The 21,542-nt window shown below is 39.7% G+C and overlaps 1 protein-coding gene across 2 annotated transcripts in view; it reads right to left on the reverse strand.

The window, feature by feature from the left end:
* The window catches only part of cast (calpastatin), a 38,686-nt gene that overhangs the window by 3,427 nt on the left and 13,717 nt on the right, over nucleotides 1-21,542 (reverse strand). The window contains exons 3-27 of one of the 2 annotated variants that reach the window (XM_084729658.1): nucleotides 16,645-16,713; nucleotides 14,151-14,297; nucleotides 13,733-13,843; nucleotides 11,905-12,060; nucleotides 11,128-11,259; nucleotides 10,701-10,745; nucleotides 10,516-10,614; nucleotides 10,040-10,120; nucleotides 8,305-8,343; nucleotides 7,340-7,426; nucleotides 7,045-7,116; nucleotides 6,045-6,152; nucleotides 5,785-5,847; nucleotides 5,571-5,675; nucleotides 5,347-5,463; nucleotides 5,083-5,196; nucleotides 4,907-4,990; nucleotides 3,175-3,294; nucleotides 2,847-2,951; nucleotides 2,633-2,749; nucleotides 2,393-2,506; nucleotides 1,743-1,856; nucleotides 1,529-1,576; nucleotides 1,195-1,299; nucleotides 385-501 (exon numbers count right to left, since the gene is read on the reverse strand). In XM_084729658.1, the coding sequence (XP_084585784.1) occupies nucleotides 385-501; nucleotides 1,195-1,299; nucleotides 1,529-1,576; nucleotides 1,743-1,856; nucleotides 2,393-2,506; nucleotides 2,633-2,749; nucleotides 2,847-2,951; nucleotides 3,175-3,294; nucleotides 4,907-4,990; nucleotides 5,083-5,196; nucleotides 5,347-5,463; nucleotides 5,571-5,675; nucleotides 5,785-5,847; nucleotides 6,045-6,152; nucleotides 7,045-7,116; nucleotides 7,340-7,426; nucleotides 8,305-8,343; nucleotides 10,040-10,120; nucleotides 10,516-10,614; nucleotides 10,701-10,745; nucleotides 11,128-11,259; nucleotides 11,905-12,060; nucleotides 13,733-13,843; nucleotides 14,151-14,297; nucleotides 16,645-16,713 (2,469 nt within the window). The remainder of the gene's footprint in view (nucleotides 1-384; nucleotides 502-1,194; nucleotides 1,300-1,528; nucleotides 1,577-1,742; nucleotides 1,857-2,392; nucleotides 2,507-2,632; nucleotides 2,750-2,846; nucleotides 2,952-3,174; nucleotides 3,295-4,906; nucleotides 4,991-5,082; nucleotides 5,197-5,346; nucleotides 5,464-5,570; nucleotides 5,676-5,784; nucleotides 5,848-6,044; nucleotides 6,153-7,044; nucleotides 7,117-7,339; nucleotides 7,427-8,304; nucleotides 8,344-10,039; nucleotides 10,121-10,515; nucleotides 10,615-10,700; nucleotides 10,746-11,127; nucleotides 11,260-11,904; nucleotides 12,061-13,732; nucleotides 13,844-14,150; nucleotides 14,298-16,644; nucleotides 16,714-21,542) is intronic. The other variant, XM_084729654.1, reaches the window with a different exon arrangement.

Here is a 21,542-nt window from a genome sequence, read left to right on the forward strand (position 1 = left end):
TTCAAATTGCTTCTTTTGTCCGACCAAAGAATCCAAAACCTTAAGACTCTTAATTTAATATCATAAATGTCAAAGCAAAGAGGAAAATCCTTACATTTTAAGAAGCTAGACCCATTAAATGTTTGACATTTTGACTTAAAATGACTGAAAAGAATAACTGGTTTTCAAAATAGTTGGCAATTAATTTTTGTTTGATGGTCTTATTGATTAATCAGCTAATCGTTGCAGGTCTAATCGTTGCTAATCTTAATCAGCTAATCGTTGCAGGTCTAAATGCAAATAACATACTTTTGAAAACAGCACATGTAAAATTTTCACTGATCGTCGAGCTCATGCTGTGATAATAAGTTAATAAGCTTGTAAGTGAATCTGTCTCAGTCTCACCTCAGGTTTCGGAGCAGGCAGTTTTTTGAGTTCTTTCTCATCAAACCTGTACTCTGGAGGAATTGTGTCGTCCCTCTCTCCTACACGAACACCCTTCTCCTTCTTGTGTTTGTCCTCCTATGGCAAGAAAACGAAAAGCAAATCAGAGGCTAACTGGTTAACACGCCTTTTTCTGAATACAATTTAACCTCTGAAACACACAGAAACACACAAACGTATTCAGGGTGAAAGGAAAAAAATCGATACAGCCCAATATTACGATATTTTGTGGGAATACACTGATGCTGAGTATCAATGTTTTCTTGTATAGATTATTAATACAGCAAATGTGAATTAAAAGTTTTTGTTTCTAAAATAAAAGCAGTTGCTTTTTTCATCCACTAGATGGTGCTGACTTTATTTGTTGGTATGGTCAGCAGAGGTCATGTCAGCAGGATTGGAAGTTTTTTATGACGGTATTTGTCTGTGTGCTGTAATAAAAACACCCAGAGTGAGACAAAGTTGTCTTCTGTGGACATAATGTGCAGCTGAAAAAAAATTAATAAATCATATTATATGTTACCACAATACTCAGCATACTGTGATAATATTGTATTTTGATTTCAGTACTGTGATAGCATCATATTTTGGGACTTCTGGTTCCTAACCCAAGAACTTATACACGCACAAAAATATATTTTACCTACACATACACATTCCATATATGCTATGGTATATGCTACACGATAAGGCAGCAGTGGACATGAAGCCAAATTACAACATGTGTTTGGTGTGTGAGCACTTTGTGTGTGTGTGTTATGTGTCCCATACCGTGACAATGTCCTCAGGTCTGACTTTGGGGAGTTCAGCCTTTGGTTTGTCCTCTGGTAGTGTGTCACTAAGTGCACTGAGAGCATCCAGAGACATAGAGTCACCCTGAAGAGAGGACAGGAGAGGAAGTATATAATTCAGCTGTCAGTTTTGATAGGAAGCTTAATCTTAAATATTAAACAAAATAAGTAGAAAGAAGATACAAGGCAAGAGGAGGGTGAAGTAAAATGTCTACTACACTGCTTTTTAACTAATAAAAAAATGTAGTAAAATATAGTAAGAATTATTATTATTTTTCTTTTTAAAAAAAGTAATATTGTGTCCTTGTGGTTACCTTGTCAGTCTTGGGTTTTGCTGTTTGCTCCTGAGAACGAACCACTTTCTGCAGAAAGACAAGGACATACAGTGGGACGTTAGATTAAAAAAGTCATGGGACCGTAAAACACAAGGACAGACACATATCTGAGAATACAAACTGTTTCCTGAAGTAACAGAAGGACAAATATTTCCCAGATATGCAAATAAACACACATTCACAACGGCTTTACCTCAGGTGTCTTCTTGGCAGAGGGAGGGACAGGTGCCTGAACTCCAGAGGCTTTAGTTGAAGACACAAAATCTCCAGAAAGTACATCCAGAGCTGACAAATCCTCTACTTTGCACTGGAAATCAGAGACGATGGCTTTCAATTATAGCATACTGTTGACACCGTCACACGGAAATTAAAGGAGCAATATGTACATATGTAATATGTAATACGTTCAGTGTTAGTGCAAATTAGTGCAGCAGTCCAATAGACCATATTTACTAGGTTGAATCCCTATTTAATATACAATCTATGCTTAAAGCGAGTTGTTGCCTCAACCTCCTCCCCAGAGGCGGAGCTCAGGCATGTACTGCTCTCATGTACTCACATGAGAGTAGTATCAGTTTTCCTCTCTAACTTTCAGCAAGACAGTGCATAAAAGTTCTCCCAAAATGTCAAACTTTTCCTTTTATACGTTATGACCTATACAACACTGAGAGGTAAATGAGATGGAGACGTGCTAATGCTAAAATTACACTTTGTCCTGCAAAATGTGCATACTAGGATAACAAATAGTACACAAAAACACCAAATGCTACATCACTGCTGCTTTGGTATACATTTTTCATTTGCTGGAATGATTAATTTGTACATAACGGGTCCACAGTGTACCTGTGCAGGAGGAGCCGAGGGTTTAACAACAGAAGCCTGGACAGCAGGAGCTGCTGAGGAGGTCAGGAAGTCTCCAGACAAAATGTCCAGAGCGTCACCAGTGCCCAAGGTGGGCTGCAGCAGGAGAAGAGGAGGGACATGGAGGATAGGGAAGGAAATATATTATATATCAATATCCTGCAGTTATTACTGTGTTGATATCACAGTTATGTTTAGAGCCTGAAAGACAATTTGTCTCACCTCAGGTTTCGGAGCAGGGAGTTTTTTGAGTTCTTTCTCATCAAACCTGTACTCTGGGGGAATTGTATCGTCCCTCTCTCCTACACGAACACCCTTCTCCTTCTTGTGTTTGTCCTCCTATAAAAAGGACAACAGGTGGACATTATAATAACTGTCGACTTTTACTGGAATGAAAAGCTGTGAACTCAGAGCCAGAGACTGTTTGTGCTCGTACCGAGACGATGTCCTCAGGTCTGACTTCGGGGAGTTCAGCTTTTGGTTTGTTTTCTGGCAACAAGTCACCAAGAGCACTGAGAGCATCCAGAGACATCGAGTCACCCTGAGGAGAAGACAGGACATTGTGCTGAAGTTAATAATATAGAAATAAGAGAAATAAGAGAAAGACAGGACATTGTGCTCTACTGATCTGTCAGACATTCATAGTTTAAAATAAAGACTCTCTCCCACATGGAAGACGAGGAAATCTGGAGAAACAAAGGCTGATGTGAACCACGAGCGAGGGAGAGAAAAGGAAAATAATCTGTAAATTTCATGCGTCTCACCTGACCAGTCTTGGACTTGCCATCAGCGGCGTCCTTTCCAGCAGCAGTTTTCCCTACTTGAACTTTGGGAGGAGGAGCATGACACACCGCCACAGGAGGAACTGCAGAGGATTCAACTTTCTACACCAGAGAGAAGACATTTTATATTAAAGGCCTGATTGAAGGACAATGAATTTTGCATTTTTTGCAGTGAGAAAACAGCTTCTTTAAATAGTTTACAATGTCAGTATTTTCTAAGTAGTTTCACTTCTTGCAAACAATGAACAGCTCATATTGGACTGAACACTGTAGTTGTGTCTTTTAATTCCACAATAATATCTGAATTCAGATTGATACATTTAGTGTTTTTAGCGTGTAGTGTTTTTTTAGTAGTGACATATCTCCAAGGATATTTGGTGATATCCTAATTTTTTTATCTAGCACCACCAGCAGGTCAAAATTTTCACTCATCCAGAGAAATATCTCAACATCTACTTGATATTCATTTATTCATTCACTCATTCATTGTCTGTATCTATCCTTGTCTATCCCAGCTGACATTGGGCGAGAGGCGGGGTTCACCCTGGACAAGTTGCCAGTTCATTGCAGGGCTGACACATAGAGACAGACAACCACTCACATTCACACCCACGGGCAATTTAGAGTCACCTATTAACCTAGCATGCATGTCTTTGGACTGTGGGAGGAAGCTGGAGAACATTATACCTGGTATTAAAAGTTAATCTGTATCTGGACATGTTATCCAGATAAGTTAACTCATCCAATTAGTCTAAGATGTAAAAGCGTTGTGATCAGAATGTGTTCGGGTCTGTGTGACCACATCTGGAAGTAATCTGGCTTGTATTGTGTTCGGATGTTACGTAGGTGTAAACACAATCCCTACAGCGTGCTGGTGTCCATACACGATGTAATACTTATCAAATTTACAAGAGGGTACAAATAATGAAGAATATGTCATAGACATGGCTTTGAAGATGTAGCGTTTCAGAAAGTTTATATAGATTCCCTTAATTGAACAACACAACTCAGTTTTTTTAAGGAGGTCTGGGTCTAAAGTTCAGCCACCTCAAATTAGGAAAATAAAAAAGGAAAAATAGAGTCTGCACACTAGATCATGCTCCCATGAAGATTTATTATTAAACGTGATGTTTTGGGGACAAGACCTCCTTCAGCGCTTCAGAAATCACATGGTAATTAATCCACATGGGAGCACTATCTAGTCTTCAGACTAACTTTCCAGACTGTCCAGCACCTGATATTTATGGTGTTTGGATGTGTCTGCTTTAGTAAACTTTCAAAAAGCACCTGAATTATCGGGTGTAAATGGGGTGTTACAGCCTTTTTGTTGTTGGTTTATCTGCACGCTGCTTTGGTTGTTAACAATTTCTGTTCACACCTGGATTACTTTGACACTTTAGAGAAAATACCACCTCTGTAAAACGGAGCATCCCACTGATTGTAGCAGTGTGTGTATGATGTCTGTGTGTTTGAATTTGACTGACTTATGACTCACATTCAGATGTTGTTCACATGAGTGCATTGTCTGCTCATATCATAGTAATGTGTTTATATTTGTTTACATTACTATATAAGGTTTTGTTATATTTTAGGTGTAATAATTCAGTGACATACAGAATGTGTGCACCTAAAGTGGGACAAAACTAATCAACATTAGTGGAGATTTAACCAGCTAAGAGACACTCGCAAGTAAGGAGGTGTGAGTTTGCGGTACCTTGGCAGTGGAAGCAGTAAGTCCAGCCTCCAGAGAGAAGTCATCAGCAGGAGGAGCAGTGCACACAGCCACACGAGGGTCTTTCTACAATAACCAAAAGAGACGGCATATGAAGAGATAATAGACTCATTGTCTCTGCTTGCATTAGTTCGTCTGCAGGAAGATCCACAGTGTACCTGTGCAGGAGGAGCTGAGGGTTTCACAACAGGAGCCTGGACAGCAGGAGCCGCTGAGGAGGTCAGGAAGTCTCCAGACAAAATGTCCAGAGCGTCACCGGTGCCCAAGGTGGGCTGCAGGAGGAGGGAAGAAGGAACATGGAGGAAAGTGAGAGAAATATATTACATATCAATATTCTGCAGATATTATTGCATTGATATCGCAGTTGCACGTTTAGAGCAAAATTAAAATAAATAAATATAAATAAAAATAATTTGTCTTACCTCAGGTTTCGGAGCAGGGAGTTTTTTGAGTTCTTTCTCATCAAACCTGTACTCTGGGGGAATTGTATCGTCCCTCTCTCCTACACGAACACCCTTCTCCTTCTTGTGTTTGTCCTCCTATAAAAAGGTGGACATAATAACACCTGGTGAGTGTTTCTGAAAGGAGATGAAACACAGAATCAAAAGCTATGAACTCAAGAGCTAGGCAGTGTTTGTCCTCGTACCGAGACAATGTCCTCAGGTCTGACTTCGGGGAGTTCAGCTTTTGGTTTGTTTTCTGGCAACAAGTCACCAAGAGCACTGAGAGCATCCAGAGACATCGAGTCACCCTGAGGAGAGGACAGGACATTGTGCTGAAGTTAATAATATAGAAATAAGAGAAATAAGAGAAAGACAGGATAGGACAGGGACAAGGGTGCAAAGTGTTTGTCTGCTCACTTTCTCCATCTTGGCTTTTTTATCAGCAGGAGGGCACACAGCCACAGGAGGAACACCTGCTTTCTGCAACAGTCAACAGAGAAAACATTCAACTTCGCTGTAATATTAAAGTAGTTCCACATTTCTCTTAGTGGAATGAAATATCATCATGTGAAGACCTTCAGCAGCTTAAGAGGTTTTCAGCAAAGTGTTTCTAAGAAATGAAAAGACAGATCTGACCAGCTAAGAGGATGAGAAAAGGAGGTGTGAGCTTACTGTACCTTGGAAGAAGCAGAAGGAAGTCCAGCCTCCAGAGAGAAATCATCTGAGACTTTCTCCATTTTGGCTTTTTTATCAGCAGGAGGAACTGCTGCAGGAGTTTGAGATTTCTGCAACACAGACACAAAAATAGACCAGTTTTCAACTCAAGATCCAAAAGAGAAATTTGGTGTCTTGCTGAGATCCAAACTTACAAAATTACATAATAAATTGCCAAAACATCTACATTTCCAAACTGATAAAGAGTACAGAAAACACACATTTTAAATGTATATGAAATGCATTTATTTCATTATAAGAGTACATCACTCAAATGTTCTTAGTCTAATATTCAGTTTCTCACCTTGTCATAATGAACTCGCACTGTCAACTGAAATGCTAGAGGGCTTTTAATTTGAAACTGATCCCAGAAGTTGCAGGACAGGAGTGGATTACAACAAGGCTCTGTACACAGATTTTGTAGTGAAGACACATTTCCCATCATGCCTGGACTGAGTAGTCTATTAAGTTAGCTGTTTTATGTTCCAAAATGCAAACGTTAATTTTTGTTAGTGTTTGCACTTACAAGTTAGTGTTGATGTTGGTAGCCTAATTGACATTTTCAAGATACAAGATATAACAGATATATGTATCATTATTCAACACGGTTGTATAGCAAGATTTTGATTTAGTTTTGTCTTTCATTGACTGATTAGATTGGCTGAAGAAATAAAAAAAAAGGCGGAGTAGAGGATAAATTACGCAGTCTTACAGCCTGAGGGAGGAAAGTGCTCTGTAGTCTGTTGGTACACAAGCGGATACTTCTGCATCTCTTGCCAGATGGCAGCAGGCTGTGGCTGAGGTGGATACTGTCTTTTAGTATGGGTTCTGCGCTGGAACCTCACCTCACGACCCATTTTAGGTCCTGATTCTAAGTTTTCTCCACTAGACAATTCAATTGTTCGCTCTCCCATTTCAGATGCCACTATATTGGCATTGCAGAGACTTGACAGTCTTCTTTACCTTTACAGGAGGTGGTGCAAAGTTAGCGGGGCCAGCAGACGAGGCACTGATGGAGTCAACATGTCCTTTTTTCTACATATTTCATATAGACAAAAAACAATAAGGGAAATTGTTAGACTAAAACAAAGCACAAAGCTAAAAGTTAAATTCGATACAGGAATGTAACTGTACATTCACACAACACACATGCCAAACTGTGAATTTTATGTGTGCGGACTTTTGTGAAGCAGGTACATGTGGTGTAAAGGTGGAGGAGGGACTAGCAGCTGAGTGCTACATGCTTGAAGAATCTGACCTCTTGCTTCGTGGGTGCAGCTGGAACGCTAGAATCCATGAAACCAGCTGAGAGGGAATCCAGGGCCTCGTCTGTGCTTAATGGTTTCTGAGATGAAACAGACGCTTGAATCACCACCAGATAAAAAACTTAATATCTAGACATGACCTATTCTGAAACAAAAAAACAAATAATCTGATGAATTGTGGAAGAATTACTCCAAATTGTGTTCAATTTCAGGCACATGATCCTCCACTAGATGGCATGTCTGACCAAGTCAATGGCAAACAAAAGGGCAAAATAATGCAAACCAGACTGCATGTACCAACAGTGAGGGAAAAGTACAGACACACCCTGAACATTCCACAAAGACAAAAAATCAGAAATGAACTCTATTAAAAGACACATTTGACACATAAAACCACTTCGATTTAGCAATATAATTAACACTGAAACTAGAAACACAAAACTCACACTGGAGGAGAATATCTGGGTGGAAACAGATCGTTGGACAGAGAACCAAAGAAGCCTCTTGCAAGACAAGATGACAAAGTGGGTGTAGACTGTGATGCAAATGTGGGTGTGTTGACAGTGAGTAAATAGTACCCTGCAGATGGGTGGATATCAGAGTGTGTGACAAATGAATCTGTGTGTGTGTGTGTGTGTGTGTGTGTGTGTCTGCGTGGTCATGCACGTATATTTGGGTTTGGTTTGCACAAGCGCCAACGAGCTCGGACAGAGAAGGTGGATCCTGCGCTGAGACAACACCCACCAGTGCAATGCAACATTCCCCACTCTAGAGGAACCAGGAGATCTTACAGTGGCTTCCTGAATGTGTGTGTAATGTGATTTTGCTTACGCATGTTGGAAAAAGTTTAGTGAGTAAGAGTTCAAAGGGCAAGTCCCTGTCTGAACTTATTCTTTACCAAAATTAAGGCAAGAGTGTAGGAGGCTGTGACTCCACTAAATGTGAAAGGTTCACTTACAGGAACATCTGGGGGTTTATAATCAGCAGGAACTGGACCCTAAAAAAAATAAAACAGATTCATATTAGACTGGATGAAAAAAAAAATCTACCTGTTGCCTGCAAGACTCAGTTCACCCAAATTACAGAACAAAATCCCTCACATATTCTCTCATTTTCCTCTAGTTTTAGTTTTATGTGTCCAGGTTTTGAGATATCTGTCTCTAGGGCTGAGTATGATTTTAAATGTTTGTGCCAATATGATACATGAGTTTCTGTGAACAACTTTACCCACATAAAATAGCCTAAATTTGGTAAAACATTTCATACACTTTACATTAAAGTACATATATTCACCATTATGTAGTTGTTTATCAAGATGCATATTAGTAGTATAATGGCTTGTTAGTAGTCATTAAAAATGCCTCATTCTGTATGACCATGTTCTAGGTCATTACCTAAGAGCATTCCCTCAATGACCTCCTAATTTCAAGTTATTAATGGTAAGGTTTTACATGAATTATGAGCTTAATATGCTTTGCTCAGTATGATCTATTCTTACTTAACAAAACACAAAACTACAATCGTTAATATTGTTCAGATAACTTTCAGCCATCCTAACTCAGAATATTTGTACCGTTCTAAAGCGAGGTCTTGCTTATAACTAATCCACCAGTGGGTTGACACTCATTAACCCACACAGGGTCCCTATTCTAACACCGCCTCCTCGTCACAGTTAGTAAATCCATCATACTGCAATTCAGTTTCATGTATTGTATGATTTTGGTGTAAAGGATCACACAGATGTTCAACTGTATCTCTATATATTTGTTATCGTTCTCTATGATAGGCTCCATTTAACACCTTAAAACCCACATCTGATGACAGGCCAGGCAGAGGCACCTCCAGACACTACAGCATCAGTTTTGTGACCATACTTACTAAGTGTTATAAAGGAAGAGTGACTATGTACATCACCTTATGTATTAATTTAGGAGGTTATAGAGGGAAAACTCTTAATTAGTTAATGGGCCTAAGTGGACCTAAAAAGTGCTTTATAATGACTACTAAAGAGCCAATATGCTAAGAACATGCACACATATGAGCAACTATTAAAGGTGAATATGGGTACCTTAATATACAGTGTTAAAGAATTTAAATCTGGACCAATCTGATCAAAGAATAAGAACGTTGTGCAACGTTGAATTATGTTTTGTGTTCAAAACTGACATTTCAGAACTTCCACATTACTTATATCGGTTCTCAAACTGTTGAGCAGGTTCCACTGGTGGGGCATGGAACCAGTCCAGGTGGGATGTGGATGACCAGGGGGAAAATATGGAGTGAAACTAAACTGAATGAATAAGATTTATATGGGGAAAACAAATAACCGTGCTGTGATACAGACAAGTCATGCTGACTTTTATTTCATCAAAATTCAACTTGGCTCCTTTTTTTATGAGCGGCTTCCCCAGTTATTGTTAATGATAGATTTTTTTTAACAAATGTGGAGAGTGGTTCATGAACTTTTCTTGGCTTCTGAAGTGGGGCATGCCGAAAAAGTCTGAGAACCACTGCTCAAGGTAATCCATAAAAAGTTTTCATAGGAACTGCTTCCCACCGAAGAAGTAGTCCATATAAAGTGTGTGGACAGTGAGGTCTGTCAATAGGACAGAAAACAGTCTGCTGGCTATGGGGCAAAGCTAACTGGTGAATCAGATGAAGTGAGGAGGAGGAGGAGACCAGGGAGAACTGACCATATCTTCCAATCTGTAACCTGGAGGCAGCGTGTCTTCTCTCTCTCCACACTTCTGACCCTTCTCAGAGATGACATCATGCTGTGATACATGCAACACACAGTTACTCACAGCAAATCCATGCTACAGCTCAGTGCAATCACATACCTGCTCAGTTCATACACACACACACACACACACACACACACACACACACACACACACACACACACACACACACACTAGGGTTGGGAAATATGTTGATATTATATCAATGTTGTGACATGAGACTAGATCTTAGATTTTGGATATCATTATAGCCTGATACGGTACAAATGTTGTCCTTTCCGCATTTTAAAGGCCGCATTTCATGTTATTTAGTATTTGGCCAAAAATATCAGGATATTTGATTTTATCCAGCCCTAACACACACAGACACACACACACACACACACACACACACACACACACACACACACACTGTGGCTGAGCTATACCTCTTTGACCTCTGGCCCGGTGTATACAGGCTCTGGGCGTACAGGATCAGCTGATGGCAGTATGCTGGCCAGGGCGTCAAACGGATCCTGAGCAGGTGCCTGTGCATGCAACACAACTTAGCAAACCAGGGCAAACAACATGCTTCTCAAAGCAAACTCATACTGCAGCTTCAGTAAGTCTTTACCTGTTTGGCTCCTTTAGCTGCTGCAGAAGGAACCTCCACCTGTACCTGCAACACGGATCCAGAATCAATACACAGACCTCCAAGACATTGAAATAAAGACAAAATACACCATTAGTGTTGTAGAATTTAAAGAATGAGTGATATCACTGTAGAAACTGCACTAATTGATTGAGAATTGATCAATATGCACCAGACCAAACCTAATTTTTCCTCATGATAATGACAGACAGATGAGAGATTTGTTTATATTCTTAAGCCCAGAAAAATCTCCAAAGTCTGACACGGATGAAAAACCTCACCAGGCTGAATAGAGTGGTCTATTCAGTCAAAGCACCACGAAAATAATCAACACACCATATCTAATAATATTCAACAGAGAGGAGATACACAGACAGCCTCCACCCTTGTCAGTTTCAGGATGATCTACCTTCGTTTGCAATGGTTTAGCTTCTTCTTTCTTCCCCTGCACAGCCGTGGCTGCTGCTGCAGCTGGCTTTGATGTTTTAGCAGGATCAACTTTAGGCAGATCAGCTTTGAGTGTTGTGATGGCTGTGGCACTCTAAAATACAACACATACAACACATTTTGGCTCTATTATAAGCCAAGTAGAATCACAGTTACACCGGGAATTCACAAAGTCAATAACATACCCAGAAAAACAAATAAAACACAAGAGAGTGAGGGGCCGACTTCAGCACAAGAAAGCCTCCACCGAGTGAATGACAGTCTTGAGCGCAGAGGTGTGCAAGTGTTGTGCAATGAAACCAGCGCGAGAATATAAACCAACAAAGTGCATGACAGTCAGCTCCATTTGTTTCCTGTGGCTGACTCAGATTTATCACGTATGTGTGGTGTTGCAAGTGGACAGGTGTGGACTGTTTGAAAATACAATGACAAGTGTCGGCATGCTGAGCAAAGGGCTGCAAAGTCAGGAGCAAAATTCTTCTATACTTCCAAACTGGTCACGTCCAAAGTAGAAAAGAGAGGCCGACAGCAATGACTTGTTTTTAAAGAAACTCCAAAGCAAGTATCTGAGATCTATGTCAAAGAAAGTAACACAACCTGATGAGACAGTGACACCAAGAAGAATGTGGCAGAAAAAAAAAATAAAGCAAATGATTGAAGCAAGCCTGGAAAAGTGCACCTCAAGGGAGTCATGGAGACAATAAAAAGAGTCTGAGGAGCCTGTAGTAGTGGAGTCTACCTTGGCTGTGTCTTTGGGCGACTCTTTAGATTTGGTCACAGCAGCGGCGGCTGCTGCTGTTGTACCAGCAGCTGCAACTGTTCCAGCTGCTCCAGCTGCTCCAGTGACAGGAGAGGGAACTGTAGCTGTGGCTTTGACTTGGGAGACAGGTGCAGTCTACAAACATGTAGCCAAACAATTACTCAAAAACACGAGGATGACAGCACTTGAAAAGCAAGAAAACATGTTGACAAGAGACGTGGACAACATTTTTAACAGTGTTAGTGAACACAGAGCAGCAGAAAACGTACAATGATCTCTGGTCAGATCTGCCACTGCAGTCTGACTGAAGCAAAAATACATATTTCAAACAAGTTTAGTTATTAAAGGTATATTTTGGATGATTTGAAGTGGGGTTGTATGAGGTTCTTATCAATAGTCAGTACATTACCTACAGTTGATGGTGGTCAAAACTAACCAACAGTAACTCCCATGTTCTGGTATTACTAATTTTGCCAAAGGAGTCTGGTTGAGGAAGAGAGAGCAGTATCTGGCTTATATAACCGTGGTTTCCTGTCAGAAAAGACTGTCTGATGACAAAGTAAAGCAATGTAAATATACAATATAGAATTAATATTGTTATCTTTTAGGTTTTCCTTCTTTTAAGGCGGCTAAAATACATTTTGATGCTGACCCTGTCCACAGCACTACATCTACTGTAGGTTATACACTGACTATCAGTAACTACCTGATATGACCCCACTTCAAATATTCTGAACTATCCCTTTAAACATTCAGTCAGGTTTATTGAGACTAATCTGACCATTGATCAGTGTGTATGGTTTAATGCCCATTAAAGAGAAAACTGTATACTTTACAGTACTGCTGACCTTTTTCTAAACTTTCCAAATTGATTTTCTGCCTCTGAGACAGCTGAACGAGAGCCTTGTTTGTAATGGCAATGCACCAAGTACAGGACACTCAGGAAGTCCTCATACTGTATCTGAAACGTGAATCGACTAAATTGTACTCAACAGCTATGCTTTTAGAGAATCAAATTTCAATTCTGAGCTTTTAATCTATTTTGCTTCCGTAAGACGATAGAAAACATCTAAAATACACCATTGTGTGTTTATTTTACTACACTTTATCTATTTGCAATTTCTCATAAATTCACCACAAGCATATTTAAACATAAAGAAAAAATGCAGCAAAAATAATTTAATGTAATTAATCAACTGGGGACGTTTCATTGTAATATCTGTAAGTTATATGTTTTTACCCTAGCTTCTTGCAAAATGCATATAATTTTACAATATATATCTTTAAAGCCCAGAGATCTCTGTTTTAGTAGCACTTACATAATGGCACATAATGCGATTTTTTAATGGCACCTGATAGTGTTTACTAATTCATTGAATTCTAAAAAATCCAAATCTAAAAAAGTAAAAAAAAAAAAAAAAATTATAAGACAAAAAGTAACTGTCTTAATGTAAGCAATCAACTCGGGAAGTTACATGGTGATATCTTCTAGTTAAACTTTTACCCTTTTCACCTGTAGAGTCCCCCTTAATCAGCTGACACACACATCGTATATGTTGGAGTTTCCCACAAGCACATGGCTTAACCAACAATGAAGAATTTCCACATCAGTCGCTGTTCACAAGACATTACAACTTGACACCAAAACAACCTGAATGAAAAATAAAGCTGATAAAATTTTAAAGTAGCTGCAAGCTGACCAGTTTCAGTAAGTTTCAACTCAAATTTTCAGGAAAATGATCAGCAGTAATGTAAATACACAAGAAAAAAGTACTGAGCAGCACTTTCTTCATGATGGCACTGTTACCTTTGACATCTCTTTAGGACCACCCCTCGACCCAGCTGATGTCAAGTCAACAATAGTAATCCCAGCGGACGACATGTCAATAACAGTAGCACCTGCCAGCGAAGTGTTAGTCTACAAACCAAGGAGCACGAGAAAGTTATTCATGAAGTCAGCTCCACAGTTTGAGGTGAGTGTTCATCCAAAGCTCATTCATGTGATACAGCAAGTGTTCACGATTCTGATGCATCCTGGGAAAGTTCAAAAGGTTTGAAACGCATACAGAGAGCTTTTACAAGATGAAAAGAAGATGAAGCCGGTGAAGAAGAGACGTGAGCAGCCTCGTGACGAGCAAACACTCAGAGTGGAGAAGGAAGCAGTGATTCATGTTACAGCCAAAAGCCCCCCTCCACTTTCATTTAGGTATCCAGACTTCGTCTACCTCTGTTTTTCCTTTAGGTGCCACTTTTTCTGCTGTCCCAACTGAGGCACCTCCTCCTGCTGTGACACCACCTCCAGCGCCTCTGCCTGTTGCTGTGGCAACCGCCCCAGGCTTTGTAGCCATGGCCGATCCTGATGATGCCTTCGGCTGCAAAGCACCATGTGTGGAAAAGACCATCATCTGCCTTTATTACAGCTCAGTGGATGTTTGCATTCCCATACCGGTATGTTTGAGAAAACTGATATATATTAACTCTAATCTGAATCAACTGTCAAAGGGGTAGTACACCAATTTTACACACAAAGGTCAGTTTACTTGTCATACACAGCAGTCGTTATTGTGACCTGTTATTGTCATCACCTCGTGCCTGTGTTTTATGAAATATCTGATGATTTTTTTAATAATAAGTACAGCATGAAGAACTCACAGTAGCAGCAGTAGTTTAAATAGCAACATTACAGTAATGAGATCAGTGCCAGTGGCATCTGGTTATTTTACAATAGTCGTGGTGTTCAGAGTGTAAGTTTGCAGGTTGCTTTTTAATGTGATATTTGTGTTGTATGCAGTGGCAACCTCTAAAATGTGGACATGGTTTCAAAACTGTAATCTATAGTAGGCTGTTTGAATTGTTTTTTTTACTATAGTCAGTGGAATAAAAAAACAGTTGAACAGGTAAGGTCAATATTGAGACAAAAAAGTGAAAAAAAGTGAGCTGATCTTCATATCAAGGTTTGTAGTAGGAAACTGGACTTGATAGAGTTCTTGAGGACGTTTCGCCTCTCATCCAAATGGGTATCCAACTGCCTGGGGAGTGATCTTAAGACTGCATTGGATACCCACCTGAAATCATGTGACCCTAACAAGTCACATAACAGCAGAGTCCTTAACGACTCTCATTCACACCTAACCCCAAGTGAAACTCACGAGTCACACAATGGAGGGGTGGGCACATGAGTCACATGCCCCCCTAGGTGCTAACGACCCCATTAGGTTTAATACCTGAACTCCCAAACCAGTCAGGCAGAACTGAAGAAGCCTCTTGGATGAGAGGCGAAACGTCTTCAAGAACTCTATCAAGTCCAGTTGCCTACTACAAACCTTGATATGAATACCATGACCTGGATGAACGAGAATATTCACAGACATGAGCTGATCTTGGCCTCTGCTGCTTTAAACATTATTTTAAAGCTCTCAGTTTTATGGAAGTGCTACATTCAATCATTAGAGTACCCAATTAATTTGAAAAAAAGGGGCAGACATGGTCCTTTAGATGGCCTTTACTGATGGAGCATTGCTCATACCCTGTCACTGAAACCTGAGCAGCTGCACCCATCTATGGCAAAGTCAAGCAAGAGGCATGAAAAGGGGCACCAAGGTCAGCTGCTAACAAGAGTCACTTAAAGCTGAAGGTTAATGACTGAGTAATACAAGCTTAGTATTACTATTTCAAAGACTGGTGCACCTATTTTCTGCACAGAGCCACTTTCACAGTTCAAATATCCCACTGAAGCCTGTCTTTACAGGCCAGGCACTAAAATAGACGATGCTGAAGCCTAGCTGTCGAAGGCCAAGTGACAACACTTCTGGCTGGCTTTGTTGGTTTGTTCTGTCGTGACCATGTCTGGATTTAAAGTAAAACACTGACAGAAAGCTAGACAATGGATTCAGTGAAAACCCTTTGTTTGAGAGCCAAAATAAAGCTCTGGTCATTGTTTCAAGACAAAAACTAGCCTTTAAGAGACTTTCAGTGTTTTCACTGCAGAGAAATACACTTTCTCTTTTTGCCAAGAAGACCAGTTGGTCCTGTTGTTGACTCCTATAAACAAGATGATCTTAACTGGTCAGACTTTTAATTGTGTACAATTTATACTGAGCTCAGATGTCTTAGTTGTAGTCTGCCAACTGTTGTCTAGCAACAAACATCATGCTGATACGTAAACAAGAACCAAAATCCTAAAAATAATACACAAAAGTTACATAACAGACAATATAAGTGCTGTATAGCCACAAGTCTTAAATTTTGTCCACTTCCATTTCATCATGTCCACTTCCTATGATTGTATTTAAACAAACATTTTAAAACATATGTAGATTGTAAAATCTGGAAATGACTCCAATCAGCAACAAATCTAAGTGAACACAGAGGGACAGTCACTTTGATCTATTGTTTGAGAGCAACATTAACGGGTTAAACAGCTTCCTCCTGACTGAGAAACGGGTGGTACCTTCTTCTGCTTGAATGAAAGGAAGAGGAAAGTTTTCTTTTCTATGTGCTACTGCTCAGAGGACACTGCTAAAGCTACCCCCTCACTTTACTACAAGCTATTGAAAACATTAAGCTGCACAGGGGGAGGAAATACTACACATAGTCCAGATAATGGGCAGGTCAGAGGTCAGCCATCCACTGATTAACCATAGGAAGTTTATAAATGAGTTTCTTCAGAGAGAGTGGCGTGACAGAGGTTCAAGGGTATTAAAGAAGAGTGTGTGATACCTCAAACTGTGCAGGCTTCGCAGTGGAGACCTGAGCTGCCGGTTTGGGTGTGGCCTGGCTAGGCTGCGACTAAAGAGAAACAGACAAACAGAGACACAGAGAGAGAGAAGTTATGCATGCGCAGTGAAAAATCTAACAAGAAACCATCATGTAATTATTTCAGGATTCACACAGAGCAGCAGCTTTGTTGCACAACTGCATTTATTTGTGGAAAACCAAACATTCCAAGCAGCTCATTTCTAAAGGGGGAGGAAAAGATGCAGAAACATTTGTCAACACAGCTTCAAACTGAACCTGTTAAGACAAAGGTAGATAAGGACAGACGTCTTCTACAGCGCAGTAACACACTGCTGCAAAATGCCCACAAACACATCACACTGCAGTCAGATGTGATTGACTCAAGCTCTACATTCCAGACTGAAGGGTGTGACTGCTGTTTGACAGCACAGAGCAAAGAGACTGAGTATTATTGTTGTCTCTGGTCGCCTTGGCAACTGATAACAGTGGCAACAAATGAAGGATTCAAAAATCACTCTAAAGCTGACGTCACACAGCTTAACATCGACACTGATGTAATTCATATCAATGAGGCTGGCCTTTGACTTCGTTCAGACATTTTTTCACTGCACTGCTCACACAGCGTCAGTGGTGTTGTGATCTTTGTCTTACATTTCCTCTTGATAAGATCTGTCACAGATGCATCTTTCTGTTCAACAACAAAAGTTATTGAACAGAAGATTCAGTTTATTTTCTGGAAATTGGTCATCAAACTGCTGCCACAAATGTAAATAAGTAATGTAATTTCACTTGTTTAAGTCCTATTTTGTCTCTTGTGTATTCACTACCTTTTCCAGTGCTTTATCTTCCAGAACCATTCCAACTGTTTAACAATAGTTTAAGTATATCATATAGTTTACAATTAAAGCTTATATTCATAATGTTTTCGAATGAATATACCCTTAATTGGTTCCCAGCTGTAACACAAAGCCCATCACTTCCACTGTGCCACTGTGTACATCCTATTACAAGTGGATTAAGAGTGAGCTGTTAACAATAATAATTGATGTTAAGGATGACTAAGGTCATAATGTTTAAATGCTAGAATTTAGTTATTTCTTCAAACACCTTACTTGAATTCAATTGGAGTTAACTGGAAACACATTACAGTAAGCGTCCACATCTTTGAGTTGAAGCATAAAAAAATTTACCAGCCAACAGACAGTGGTCAATTTCTTAATTAACAAGTACGTGAAACTATAAAATGAGTGTATTCACCTCATTCAGGGACCAGGGTCTACAAACCTATGTTCTGTATAAAGGAAAGTCCTGACTCACTTTGACAGAACAATTACAGTGTAATTACAGGAGAGAGGGATGCAACATGACGTGACATCCAACCATATACATGTCAACACTGACTGATTAATTAAACCAGCTTGGCAAAGTCTAGACTGTATTCTTCACTTGTTAGTTTACTTCTGAGAAAACTTCCAAGTACATCTAACTGTATTTATCCTTGAAATTTATCCTACCTGCATATTGTAGCTCAAACAATCCTGGACTTTTAATGTCAAATAAATATTTGAGCTTCAACAAACTTTTGTTTAATTATTGCAAATGTTGCGTACAAGACGTGTGCTGAACAGGACACTTTACATCTAAAAAGTAAACTTTCTGAGCCTCTTCTGAGGTCAAACTGTATTCACTATGTCTGCAATGTAAAATGATCAAGTCACAATCAGGCTCTTTTACAAACTTTTGCCTCAAAGTGGAAGTAAAGGAAACAGGCTGGACTGGTCCTCACAAGCTGACAATACCAGACAAAAAGCTTGAAGGTTGTAGTTGTATTTACACTTGAATGTTTCTACTGCCAAAAAAACATAAAAGACTAGAAGCAATAAATTGTATAATGCAATAATCAAGCACAATTTTACTATCCTGTAGACCCCTAAACATACTTGATTATTATGGAGGGATTACTGCATTTTTAGCTTGACAGAAGAACAGAAACGGTGCACTATTACTAAATATACTCCTTTGAAGGCAGTTAGGCATGCAGTTCAGTATTTCTGAGGCATACAGCCAGCGGTCTACAGGTAGAGCCAAGTATGCTGCAGAGCCCAGCCCAGTTCTTTCAGGTGGTGTGAATAAAGAGCACACAGCCTCCACCCCAGTGACACCAAGTCAAAACTACAGCAGTTATTTTCTCATCCCACCCAATGTATTGTATGGTTTCATTGTACAATCCGCCCTAACCAAGCCAATTAGTGAACATTACTTTGGTTTTTGGTCAGATCATATTAATCACGCAACACACAGACTACCAGTCACCCTGCTGAACTTGCCATAAATTACAGTTCTTACAGTTCTGTGTGTTCTGTGTGTTTGGGAAAATTTCAAAGTATTCTTAACAGATGCCATGAAGTCCTGTGGCAAAAAACTACGGCTAACAATTATCATTATCCCATGTCTGAGCACCTGTAAGCCTCTGAGTGAGATAACCTGTCAAGCCAGCTGTGCATCATGCTTTACACTGACTCTGACTCGGCAGGGCGGATGATAAAGTCAGTTTGTTTGTTTGTGAGTGACTACAGTGAGTGAAGGGAAACAGAAATGATCAGGAGGGCAAAAGAAGCACAGATAGAGACAGAGCACAGTGTCGATTGCACCACTCTGAACCATCAACCACAATCTGACGCCTCTGATTTAGAAATGACTGCAGCTCAGTGCTGTCAGTGATTGCCTCACACACTGGGGTTATATTTAACACGCATTAAGTCACTTATTAAGGCTCTGTTTAGCTTATTTTTGGCTCAGATATTTCTTAAACTCTCAATATTTGTCCCACTAAGTAATGTTTTACCCTTTTACCTAATACAAGTGACAAATTTAGCTGTTTAGAAATGATAATATTTTCAATGGGATGAATGTTAGAAGAGTCAACATAGTGCAGTTTAGAATAGAGAACAAGGAGGAAGCAGCACAAGGGAGGAAGTGAGGTCACAAGCCTGGAGGGTATCTCCCTGCGACAGGGGAAGTCACATTACTCCTGTTTCTGCAGCAAATATTAATTGTTGCCAAGTTACCACAAAAAACTTTAATAAGTGGAAAAAAAGAAGCAGAGTTGTACTGCATGCTGGGTGGTAAAGCATGATGTTTTGAAAGTTGAACCCGTACATGAAACAGAAACACACCAGCTAAGATATTTCTCATTACAAAATTATGAGTCTGTAGAAGTTTTGTGTTGGGGCAAAATTCCACACTGATACAGGGTGTGATCAAACTAGTCCGATGTATTGCTCAAATTTTAATACTGGTGCTACTACACCTGAATTTCAGTATCAATCCTAAAACATTACATTTGTCAATACTTTACACTGATGATATAATTATGAAGGAATACTGCAACATTTTGGGAAATTGTGTGCTTTTCTTCTTCCACGTTCTTGCTAAGAGTTAGCTTAGCTTAGCATAGAGTAAAGTTCAAAGGTAACAAAATCCAACTACTAGCCTCGTCCATAAACTGAAGAAAAAAAAAAGTGTAAAAATGACAATTCACTGTTTTTTGAAGAGTTATGTGCCAGATTATTTCTTCCCTGGGAGCCGTTGCCAGGCTACAGGTGGAGAATTCAGGAAGTTACTGCTCCAAAGTAAAGTTGCATTTACACTTTGGCTGCATCAGAAAATCCACACTAACATCCTATTTAGTACACTAAAACAGTAGTAGTGATGACAACAACATGACAAAGGCAGACAGTGACCAAAGCAGCTCTGGTGAAATGTCCACAACACTTCATCTTAAACATAAGTAAGGTTTTAGTAATGTTTTTAAATTAGTTCACTGTTCATGTAATCATGGTAACACTGTACGAGTTACCATGATTACACATTACATGTCATCAGCCGGCAAGGATTCTACCAGGAAGTGACACAATATGTGCCGAGCAGCGCATCCAAAAAGATACATACCACTGTTAATTTAGACACACACTGAATAATTTTGTGTGTATGGTGCACAGTATGTGATTTTGAACACACGGTTTGATTTTTGATTCAACAAATGAACTATCAAGATACAACTTGTTAATTAGTGAGGTGCTGGTAGGCCGAAATTTTATAGACAGTGCCAGGCTAGCTGCTCCCCCCTGTTTCCAGTCTTTATGCTTTAGGCTTTATCTGCCAGCTGTGGCTTCATACTTACCATACAGACATGAGATATTAATCATCTCATCTGACTCTTGGCAAGAAAATAAATGACCATATTTCCCAAAATGTCAAACTTTTTCTTTAACAAAATACACCAATTGTCATGCATTTGTCTTATTGTCCTAATAGAAGTTTGATGCCCTGTCTTGTTTACATCAGTGCCATAGTTTCAGCAGACAGTGAAGAAGTTCTCTTTGATCTCATTTGATGAAAAGGATTGTGGTCACTGCAGTATTTTCACCTTCTTATCTATGTCTCATCAGAAATAAAGAAATCATGTCTCAGTGACTGAATGAATGGCATAATTACTCTGCTCTGTACTTTCCCTTACACTCCTGCACATTACGGCAAACCCACATCTCTTAAACGCTATTCTGAACTAAAATTATAACCCTTCACAAATTTTAAATGTGTCAGTTGAAATCAAAGGGAGTTGGCCAAGAGGATTGTTGACTCATTTTCCTTTTAGTCACATGAGAGCAGTCCATCAACAAAGTGACAAGGCCAAAACTATGGAAGGATGAGACCCACGGGAATGTGCTACCTTGCTGATTTCAAGGTAATGTGACACCACTTTTGGCTCTGTGACTCCTCAAGTCAGAGCAAATGTAGGCATTGAGTGTGGTATGTGCCAGTTACTTAAGGCGGTGAACCACCCAGATACTTTTCTCAGACAAACAAACTGGCTGCTT

The sequence above is a fragment of the Lutjanus erythropterus genome, chromosome 2 (assembly GCF_056507025.1).
Source record: "Lutjanus erythropterus isolate fLutEry1 chromosome 2, fLutEry1.hap2, whole genome shotgun sequence".
Classification (NCBI taxonomy): Eukaryota; Metazoa; Chordata; class Actinopteri; order Lutjaniformes; family Lutjanidae; genus Lutjanus; species Lutjanus erythropterus.